The sequence below is a fragment of the Dipodomys spectabilis genome, unplaced genomic scaffold (genome assembly GCF_019054845.1).
Source record: "Dipodomys spectabilis isolate Male_0828 unplaced genomic scaffold, ASM1905484v1 ptg000252l, whole genome shotgun sequence".
Taxonomy (NCBI): domain Eukaryota; kingdom Metazoa; phylum Chordata; class Mammalia; order Rodentia; family Heteromyidae; genus Dipodomys; species Dipodomys spectabilis.
Genome location: NW_024870929.1, coordinates 980,422 through 992,023, shown reverse-complemented (window position 1 = coordinate 992,023; position 11,602 = coordinate 980,422). Strand labels below are relative to the sequence as shown.

The 11,602-nt window shown below is 39.2% G+C and overlaps 1 protein-coding gene across 1 annotated transcript in view; it reads left to right on the top strand.

The window, feature by feature from the left end:
• The first annotated feature begins 1,219 nt into the window (after positions 1-1,219).
• The window catches only part of Sox5 (SRY-box transcription factor 5), a 383,729-nt gene continuing 373,346 nt past the window's right edge, over positions 1,220-11,602 (top strand). Inside the window, exon 1 of the mRNA XM_042699480.1 lies at positions 1,220-1,289. Within this exon, the coding sequence (XP_042555414.1) occupies positions 1,252-1,289 (38 nt within the window). The 5' untranslated portion in view covers positions 1,220-1,251. The remainder of the gene's footprint in view (positions 1,290-11,602) is intronic.

Below are 11,602 nucleotides of genomic sequence, written 5' to 3'. Positions count from 1 at the left end.
CTACCTTGCTATTGGTGGCCGCCTGGACAGAGGGAATTAAAGGGTGGGGGGCATTTCAGACCCCTTGATCAGCCCCTGCCCACCCTCCCCCACCCCACCCCAGACACTTGCCAGTCCCATCATCCGGGGGTGATTTTTTGTTGTTTCCTTTTCTACATTTATTTGGGGTTTTGGCATCTTTCATCCGGTCCGTTGGTGCTCTGTTGGCATGTGTTTACCTATCCCCTTCCACCTCGCACATCGCTGTTTTATGGAGTTTGGAGCAGAAGAAACTTTCCTTGGGTTGCCAGGACTTCAGCAGCACTTTGTGGAAAAACTGGAGCTAACAGGGAGCCGGCCCGACAGAGTGAGTGACAAGTTGTTTACAGGTTTCCTTGAAGGGGTCCCTGCTATATTTCAATCTGTCAAAGTTGCTTTTCTTCCCTTAGAACAATGCCTGATTGTTGTGTGTGAGTGAGTGAGTGTGTGTGTGTGTGTGTGTGTGTGTGTCTGTGTGTGCGTTTCCGTGTGCGCTTGGAGAGAGAGAGAGAGAGACTAGAAAGGGGTGAGGAGTAGCAATTCTTTGTGTACAAATGTGATTGCTAAACCTATTTTATTTTATTTATTTTTTGCTTAATTAGCTCATGGATGCAATTGGATCAGGGAATCTACGATTACAAAGATTCCCTGGGAAAAAAAAAATACCAGCGACCGTATTTTATGAAATCATTCTGCTGTGCGTGTGTGTGTGTGTGTGTGTATGTGTGTGTGTGTGTGTGTGTGTGTGTGTGTGTGCGCGCGTGTGTGTGTGTAGGACTTTTATTATTTAGACAGACACAGAGAGAGTCTGGGATACGTGTTAAATGACTTGACTTTCTCACATTCGGCGATGTCTAGAAGAGAATTAAAAGGAAAGGACAGGCAGCCTGAGGTTGTCTAATGCTTAGCAGTCAGTCCAGAGCGAGCTCTCTTGCTCGCTCTGAGTAAGCAGACCCTGCTGGAAGTGCACTACCCCTTTAAGAGACTGGCCAAAGAGTCCTAGGAGAGGGAGAGAGAGAGGGAGAGAGAGAGAGAGAGAGAGAGAGGGAGAGAGAGAGAGAGAGGAGAGTGAGGAGGGGAAGTGGGGGAGAGAGGGAGAGGGAGAGAGAGAGAGGGGGAGGGAGGAGAGGGGAGGGAGAATCAATTGGTTTGGAAGGTTTGGGCTCACTTGACAGGTTCAGTTGGAGCGATCCTAGGTGGTTGCAGTGACAAAGGGAATTGTGCATTTGAAGCATGCTCACTGACCCTGATTTACCTCAGGAGTTTGAAAGGTGAGTACAGTTCTTTTGGTTTTGTTTTTAATCCTCTTAATAGGATTGAAGTACAAACTCTCCCGGTTTTCCAGGCAAGTCTGCATGAACTGCGAGATGCTCTTTAAAATGTGTGTGTGTGTGTGTGATCAGAGGAGCTGCTAGGAAGCTCTTCTGCAACCTTGTGAGCGGATTTTTTTTTCCTTGTGGTGGTGGTGGTGGTCGAATTGATTAGATGGGACTGATTTTTCAAAGTCTCCTAGATCTCTGTGAAGCTCTCTTTCTCTCTGTCTTTCTTTTCTGTAAGTGGTAGTCCCATAACAAGAAATTCAATGAACGAGAGGCATCTTTCTCTCTTCTTCACCGACTCTGGCTCATTCGCTCTCACTTTCCCTGCCTTCACTGATGGCTCTCCCCCACCCCTCCCCACACACAAACCCTTCACCCTCCCTACTCTGTACCTTTTAAAAATGCTTTTGTGCATTGTTTCCTGTTCAGAATCTCTTTGCATATAATTTCTGGAGTGACAGAAGGTTTTTTTTTTTTTTCCTTTTTGCTGGTGGTTAAAAACAGAGTCTTATAAGTTCCTATCTAATCCTTTGGTAAAACTTTGAAGCTCCTCAGAAAAAGCACATGACCTTTTGTTGATATGAGAGAGAAAGTCTTCTTTTCCCCCCTCAAAGATAATTTAACATCACAGTTCCATCTTAGTATTTACTCTTGAAGTGCCAAAAAAAGGGGGGGGGGAGAGGACCGAGAAGAAAAGGAAATCGTCTGCCCTCTTTATAAGTTTTAGTGATTCATTTCTGCACTGTCTGAACTGAATTTTGCTGGACTACATTTTCCCCCTTTGCTATGGATGCATATAAGTGTATTTGTAGTTAAGTTGTTCCTATTTAGAGAAATACAAGCAATACCTTTCCGTTTGATGCTGCATGTAAAACAGGGCTTCGTAAAGATATTTTTTTTTTTTTGCCTTGCTCTTGTCCTATAAGTACACATTGCAATTTTTAAATCTGAGTTCTTCTCCCAGCAAAAGTTCATTTTATGCACTATAAATAGATTTTTGTTTGCCATTAAAAAGAATTCAAACTTTGTATTCTGTATGGTGAAATTTTTTTTTTTTAATTTAAAGCTAAAAAAAGCCAGGATGCATGATACCCAGGCTCTTTTTTTTTCCATTTTCATGAAAGCTACCTTCTGTATAAACATTTGTTGTATCTGACTATGCAATGAAAGCTAGGTGCTAGACCAGCTGGTTAAAAATATGCTAAGTCAAGCTGTTCATCGCTCAAACGACTGAATTTGATATGAAAAGACGAAAAAAGAAAGGACAAAGATTAAAACAATCTAGAAGTGAAGCAATAGTAGAGAAAGAGGATTGAAAATAAAATCTCCATTTGGACATGGTCACATAGGATAGATACGAGATTCAGATCAAGGAAGAGAGTAAAACTGCCAATGTGCATACTTAGATACTGTCTTTCTTTCACTCCCCCCCCACCTTTTAATTTTAAATTAAGAAGATGCATCTTTGCTAGATAATTTCACAGAATGGTTGGGTTGTCTTGGACAAGTTTTGAATTCATTTCCAAAGTTTTATGTATTAACTCTTTCAATTAGCATTTATTTGCAAACCTAGTCCCATTTCCTTGTGCCTAGAAGTGGCCCATAATGGAACGCACTATTGATTAATGTAACAGCATGTTAATTTAGCACAGTAAGTTTTCTAGCCTGTACAGTTATACTTACAGGATGATTTTCCTTAATTCTAAATTATACGTTGGGTTTATTTTTTATTTTTTTTCTTTTTGCAAATAAAACTCTTGATTTCTAAGCCTGTTAACAGACTGTGCTTATAAAAAGGTAGTTACATATTAACAGCTGTAGCCAGTTTCTCTATATAGCCAAGCTTCCTGCTGGCAACTTTATTTGTATTTTTTCAATTATCTCTTTTTAAGCTAAAACTTTTCCCTTTCCTATTCTGATGCTAATATCTCTCAACATTGTTTCCTTTTTTTTTTTTTTCAGTTTTCCTCTTCTTGGTGAGAATTTCATGTTTAGTCATCCAGAGGCATGCTTTCTTTAATGGCTAATTAAATAAGCAAATGATAATCAATAGGGCTGTTAATATAGACAGCATATTTGCAAATACCAGTCGCTAAAATAATTTTGAAAAATGACATACTGTGTAATTTCTTTGTAATTTCCTTCTTTGGTTGTAGCTGATAATACATATAAAAACCCTCAGTAAATTATTACTGTTTGTTTACAATAAATTCATGCACGAGCGTTTCTGCAGCCACTGTCATCTTCCATATTATGCATACGCAGTGTTGAATATTACCATTCTCCAAAGGACCTCTCTATGGATGTATGCTACTGCATACATCTATGCATGTGTGAGCAATGCCTTTTGCCTTTGTAACTGTTTGCGACTTTTCCTGAATAAGAAGTTGATTCTTATTGACTGTTGATTTTTATTCTATTTGCTCACCTGCCATCAGTGACAGCTTCTTCGGAAATCTAAAGAGGAGACTTGTAAATTTCTTTCAGAAGTAGAGAACTTTGGTGTAGGGGAATATATAAGTTGCCTAGGGCTGATGTAGTGCAGAAGTTTTTGTGATGTGTTGTGTTCATTTGATTGATAAGAGTATTGTTCACCTGGTCTCCTTTCCAACCTGTAGTCTATTTGAAAGGAGGAATGCTTCCAAACTTCGGTAGCACCATCCAAATCTGGGTGTAGGTTAGTACGTGTGTGTCTGTATTTTTACGTGTGTGTCTGTATTTTTACCTGTAGGTATGAACGTAGGCTTTAAGACTAATAAATCACTGTTACATAGTGAAGAAGTAGTAACAGTTTCGTTGTCTGTTAATACATGTTCCGAGAGTAGAACAAATGTAATTGCTTTTAAAAAGTAAAAAGCTTGAAATTCTTCATTTTTCACTTCCTGGCATCTCAGCCTCAACTGATTACAGTTGCTAAAAGACATGATTCCCAGGTAGCATTTGAACAGGCAAAATATGTTCAAAAGGATAATTCATCGGAATTGTCTTGGAGGTTTTGCCATTTAGCGGAAATACAGATGGGAACATGGTGTAAATGTTTGTAACAGCGTCACTAGAGTGCCTGAGTGAACTCTCCTAAATTTCTCTCAAGAAGCCAGTGACTTTGTACATTTATCTGACAGTAAATAAGGAGACATTGTGACTTACAGCTTGTCATTTGAGAATATCCTCTACTTTCCTGGTACTCCTATGAGGACAAAATTGAAAAGATTTATCTTAAACTTCAAGATTAGTCTCTCCTCAATGTAAATCAGCCATTTTCTGATAGTTCATCAATAATAGTATATTCTATGCTTGTAATACCATAATTTTATGACTAAACTGTTTGTTACATGTTCTAATTTCTTTATCATAGAGACTTAATTAAAAAGCAAAACAGTCTGGTAATATCTAGGAAGGGAAAAGCAGTTGTGTTGAAGGTATTGGTGTGAAGCAAATTAAGCTTATTGTATCATCTGAAAATGGGTATAGATAACAGACAGCCTGTTTCCTAAATGCTGTTAATTGACCATTCCAGAATGTAGACCTTCTCCTAGAAAACTCCATATAACCACCACATTTATTTATGGTCATATGGACTAAAGAAATATATTTGTTCCCATTCTAAAACTTTTATATATTTTTTTCCTCCTGGAAGAAAAGAAATACATCTAGAGTTATTTTGCCTCCAAAATACTACTAGGAGAATACAAGATTATCTCTGACATTATTGGTATTAAAATAACTTAAAATCTGACCATGCTGATTAAATATTTATTACCCAGGCATTTACTCCGCTCAGTTGGAAACTTTTAGTTGGAACTCGTTGCCGTGATAAGCACACGCAGGTGAACAGGTGCCCTCGACTTCTGAGTCAAGAGAAAAGTTACCTGCGCACACTCTTTCACCTCGTGAAAACTGTCAGCCTCCAAGTTGATACTGCGCTGCTCCCTGCTTTTGGCCAGTTGATTGACTTTTTTCCCTGGCTACTACATTTTAGAGGAAAAAGCACCTATACGTGATTACATGCATAGCTTTTAATTGCCTCCCGGTCATTTACAAGCCAGCTAGAAGACCTTGATTTGGAATGCAGCTTTCTTTCGTGCAGTAATTCCTAACCTAACCTTGGCTCCCTCCCTCACCGGAGTGTGGCTCTGAAGATGTAGTCAGAGAACTTATTTTCAGGAAGAGGTAAGGGTTAACTGCCAGGTGGCATGGTGCATGGCCCTGTGTTCAGCAGAAGTGACGGATGAATAAGTGGGTGAGCATTGTCATGGTAGTATGGAGAGGGTCATTTAAAAAATAACATTTCTCAAATAATAACCCCATGGTAAACTATCTGTCCATTTTTGGGGAGCTCTGATTTGCAACCTCTATATAGGATTATCTATGAAAGGCAAAGATTCAAAGCTAGTCCTAGTCTGATTGTTAAGCATATGGCTCTTCTATAGAATTGGGAGCTTTTCTCAGAGGTTTCCTTCAGCATGCATTTAGAAAGCAAAATGACCTTTATGGATGAAGTCTTAGTCTCACTGTCTGTCCTTTCCATGATCAATTCCTTCGCTACCTAATGAGTATGTTGTATGATGCAGATGTGCACTGTGTTGTCTGAATGCGGGCCTCTTAATGGATTAGTTAATAAGTAAGTATAAGCGATACATTCTGGTTCATTTGGCAGTTTGTTATTCACTTGTAATTTCAGTGAGGTTAATCAAACAGCATGGGAAATAACCCAGTCGAAGTTTTGCTCTTCCATTAACTTACATACAGTTTCAATAGTCCAGGATTCTGACTCAGGTGATGGAAACCAGAATATTTTTTAGTGTGTTCAAAATATAAGCAAAGAAGGAATCACCTTCTTTCTCAAGGAAAATTCTTGTTGCACAAATATATGGATTGAATTAGGACATTGGAAGGTTCCCTCCTTCCTTCTTTCCTTCCTCCTTCCCTTGCTCCCTGCCTTCCTTCCTTTTCCTCCTTCCTTTCCTTCCTTTTCCTCCTTCCTTCTTTCCTTTCTTCCTTCTTTCATTGTTTTCCTCCTTCCCTTCCTTTATCTTGCTTGCTCTCTTCTTCCTTTCCTCCCTCCCTCCCTCCTTCTCTACCTCTTTCCTTTCCTTCCTTCTTTCCTCCTTCCTTCCTTCCTTGCTTCCTTTCTTCCTTCCTTCTTTCCTTCCTTCCTCCCTCTTTCCCTCCCTCCCTCCTTTCCTTCCTCCCTTCTTCCTTCCTTCCTTCCCTCCCTCCCTTCCTCTTTCCCTCTCTTCCTTCCTTCCTTTCTCCCTCCTTCCCTCCCTCCCTTCCTCTTTCTCTCCCTCCCTTCCTTCCTTCCTTCCTTCCTTCCTTCCTTCCTTCCTTCCTTCCTTCCTTCCTTCCTTCCTTCCTTCCCTTCCTCTTTCCCTCTCTTCCTTCCTACCTTCCTGTCCCTTTCTCCCTTCCTTCCTTTTTTCCTTTTCATTGAGTGGCAGCATTATCACTGATATTACCAGTGAAATTCAACCCAGGGCTATTGCTAGAACAGGAGAAGGAACAGCTCAGGGTTGATGCCTGCTTTTGGACATGCATTAGGAGAATGGCTCATATTTCTTCTTTCTTGTTGATCCGAGGCTGATGAGGGCACAGCCTCTGTTTTCTGGGTTTTCTTCATTCTCCAGCAGTCTGGAGCCTGGTCCACCTTTCCTTCAGTCTGTTCCTCCCTACTTTGGGCGTTCATACATCTCCTCTGGAGATACTGTGGCGGAAGGTTCTGCTTGTCCAAGGGGGGGAGCGGGGCGGGGGGGGGGGGGGGGGGGGGGATGCATTTCTTCACACTCAGTTACCCTTTTCTCTCGGAGTCTGGGTGTAAACGCCCAGCAGTGCTCTCTCTGCTTTTGCCAGCCTGAGGAGTCAGCTCCTAATGCCTTCCTTGTAGAGCTTGCTGCTTATTGGACTGCTGGAGAAAACCAGACCGAGACAAGATTGAGAAGAATTCTGGTGAGAATTGTTTATAGGGATATGGTATTTTTTAAAAAAAAAGAATGTAGTAAACAAACAGAATTGTGGCATCAACAAAGATAATTAGCATAAACAATGTCGTTTTTAGGACAGGTGGTTTTTAAAAACAAACAAAACATAAAACCCAAATATGAACCCAATTTGAATGCTGCCAGTTTGGAATCGCGGAACCTTAATCTACACTTGATTGGAATTACCCAGGTTTGTTGATAAACTTGTTAACGTGCATTTTCTCCTTGCTTTTGTGTCATTTTTCCCTCCTGATCATTATGGCTTTTTGTTACTCAGCTTGAAAGTAATTAATCTATTACAAGGTAGTTTAAGGACTTTTTGCTCTTGAAACATGACAGAAGGAAAATGGGGGAAAAACAAAAAGAAAAACAAAAACAAAAGCTTGGAGATGTCCTTAGACATTCAGAATTAATATCCAATCTTAATTCAGACTGATTATATTGGTTCATTGTGTTTCAAATCTCTTTCTCTCTTATCTATCCAAATAACCTTGTAGTCACTTAGCTCTGTAGTATTGATACATTTACTATGATGCTGTTTTTAAAAATATATCTTTCTCTCCCTCTCTTACTGTGGTTAAATCATCACTGGTGTTAAGTATCTCTCTGCTTTAGTGTTTCCCTTGTGCTTGTAATTTTTCCTCTGTAACTTGGTAAAGTTGCTTTTGTGGTGTGCAAATGTATCTGGTGGTTGTGTGTAATGAGCATGCTGGTTATTGAGAAACACCTTATCTAAATCTACTATGCTGTCATGATGAGTTTTAATCTGCTGATATTTTGGTTTATTGCTGAATGAGGTTTTTTTTTTCCTTCTTTATGTCTTGTGCTGAAATGTTTTGATTTAAATGAAATGTGGAGTGTGGAGACCAGAGAGCTGTTTATTTTTCTTGTATTAAGGATCAAAGTTCTATATCGGAGTTAAAAAAGAAAAAGAATTTTTCTTCATTTTCTCCTTGAGAAGGAGAATTAAGAATTCCAACCGGGTGCTATCTAGTATCCTGTGGTCCCTCTGCAGAAATGAGAGCACTTATGAATGAGCTTTGGAGTTTTTGGAGTTTTTGGAATCAGGGGGAAAAATGTGTGTAAACTAGCAAATTCTATCCCATTCATGTGCTATGGAGATTTCTCGTATTTCAGGGACAAAAATAATTTGGCTACTAACAAACTAGGGCTATCTGCCAGTACCAACACATACTGTAGGTATGTGGAGCACCATTTGAAGCAAAGCTACTGGCAGGAAAGGCAGAGAAACTTTCCTATGTTACAGAGTTTCTATTTCTGCTCTTCACATCTTTGAAAGAACGTGTGTTTTAGAGAAGAATATGTTAAAAAAAAATAGAAGAGAGAGAATCTTGCTTAAAAATGTGTGTGCAGCACCACTTGCGTATCTGTTCGTGAAGGAGATTGTATTAAGGGTGCATTTTGCTTCTGACATACTTATCTCCCTCACGCATCCCAGTGTTATATGGAAGTTGCATGGAAAACGAAGAATTACATGCATGGTGAATGAATGCTATATGAGGTCACGCAGCAGACCCTCCATGTTTCTAAGATCTCAATGTTGGTGGTTTAAGGAGACAGTTGGGTCATCTGCAGAAGTTTTCCAGGCTAAGGAACATCATAGAGTGAAGACAGGAAAGAGTTAACATGATTCTCCTGTTAGTAATTTCTTAATCCAGTGGTGAAAGGAACACAGAGACACAAATCATATATTCTTACTACATTGTTAATGGAAATTTATTTCAGCATGGAGTCAAGGTTTACTGTAGTACTCACTTTGGTTTTATTTCCTGATTTTATATTAATCAGTGAAGAGATTCCGAAGGATTGATATCTGTATTTGAGAGCTGCTCATGAAACTTCTACATGTGATCTATTGACGTATCAGTGTAAACCATTCTATGCTTATCTAATTAGCGGGAATCCTAGACATAAAGAAACACAGGACCACATGTAAGAATCATATCCACACATCACTGGACAGGAATTGAAAAAACTGTTATTTTTCTTTATGTGATCCACTGTTCATTCCCAGTTAATACAGAGTGCTTGGCAAAGTTCAAAAATATTCTTGTTCTGGTTGTTGAGTTAAATTGTTATTTTTTTTTCTGTCGACAATTTTTTCTTTTGGTTATTTACTCTGGACCAGAGCTTATTAGGCAATAGTTGACAAAGTCCAAAGATTTTTTTTTCACCTCCTCTTGTCCTGGTGTCTCTTTGTTTTGTCCTCATTTTTTTTTTAATATTTGCTATTGAATTTCATAATATATTTGAAAGGAGATTACAGGAAGATATCACATAAAATTAAGGTCAATATTTCCTATGTTCTTTGTTATCGTATAGTGTAAGAGAATTGGGTTGATGACTCATTAAGGTAACATACAGCATTCTCATTATTTAACAGAGTACAGAATACACTTATTAAACTTATTCAACTTTTGATCCATTTACTTAATCAACTTTGACCTGGAGTGAATGATAACAAACAATATCAGACTCAGATGGTCATTTCTCTCTAACCCTCCTCTGGATGTGAAGAAATAAAATGTATGATGTTTCTGGGAGTGAAACCTGAATAGAATTTGGAAAACAGAAGGATAGACATTATTTATTGTGCCCTAAGAATTATGCAGTACAAATCTTGGTAGTAGTACAGTTGAATCTGACAATCTTCACATTACTGGAAGAGGAAAATGCACTGAATCTGGGCTATAAACAGTTGAAAAGAAAAAAGCTTAGTATTTTAACAGCATTCTGTTAGAGAAATGGAATCATATCCCAAAGCCCTGAGAGCAATTTAAGAAATCAAAGTAAAGGAGCAGAATATGTAGACGTCTATAAATAAATTAAAAGAGAATGGGGGTGTGGTCTCCAGCATTTTATGAAGGATTTGTTTCATAGATAACATTGAAAAGTTTGGAATTCAGGAGAAATTTTTTTTTTTTTACTGATAAACCATTGATCTCTTGAGTAAATCTGATCCAATATTTATGAAGCTACAGTTTGAGTCTCTTGATAGGAGAAATTATTTCATAGGAACACAAAGAAACTTTTAGGCCTCCTTTGTCATTAGCAGCACAGAATGCTATGGTGTATGCGACAGAGAGGTATAGTAATATGGTGCTCTGGGGCATATTTAATGAAATATTTAAAGCGAAGGTGGGTGAGTGAAGATATGCTTGGCCAATATTTGGGGATGTGTGAGCTGTAGAGTTGAGATAATGGCCAGGTTGAGTAATAAAAGCCCAGCTCACGCAGAGCAAATGATGGTGTGTGTGTGTGTGCGTGTGCACGCGCGCGTGCGCGCACGCCTGTGTGCCCACGTGCACGTGTGCTTTCAGCGCTTCTAAAGAACAAGAATGTTTCCTCTAGTTTGGTTAAAGCTTCCATTTTTCAGTGTCATTCTTGATTTGGTTGAAGTGTAATACAGTAGAAAGCTTCATTAGCTAGAGGTCAGATCTAAAGTTCTTGTTTGCAAACTGAGACCTCTTTGAATCAAAATGTGAAACGAGAACATCGACGGAGGCTTCTAAAAAAAAAAAACAAACCTCTCGGCTCCAAAGCCCCGTCACTTTGAACGACATTTGAAAGGTGTCCAGTTCCCAGCCCTGGTGCTCAGAACCCATGTATGCAGCTCCTGGCACACAGATGATGCCCTGTAACCAGGCTTTGAGAGATCCCCTCATCACCCATCAAATGGTTGCCATTTGCACAGGACAAGTAACTGTACTGTATCCCAGGAGTTTTCCATTTAAGTACCACGTTTAATTCTTCATTAGGTTAGATACCCAAGTTTGCTGTCAACTATTCGAGGTGTTTGAAAAGATGGGATTTTCATGCCGTGTTGTTAGAAACCCTCAGATACCTCAGCTCTTTCACCCTTACAAATGACTAGTATCGTAAAGATGGATTATCTATGGAGGACCGAAAAAGGCACTATCAGGAAAGGGTAACAGGACGAATAGCTCTTTCCGTCCAACACTTCAAAGTAGATTTGTCAAGATGAGAGGAAAAAGGATGTGTGTGTGTGTGTGTGTGTGTGTGTGTGTGTGTGTGTGTGTGTGTGTGTGTGTATCTGATAGCTACACTGAGCTACCCATGTCTTTATGTGAGGAAATAAAATATGGGATAGGGAGTCCAAAGAATGCTTTTGCATAGAGCTTTATTCCAAATAAATTCAGCCACTATTAGCATCACCTGAAATTGCATTAGTGTCTGGTTAAAAAAATTGAAGTAAAAGTCAAACACTGTAAAGCAAGGAGTGAGAATACCCACCCATGAAATATG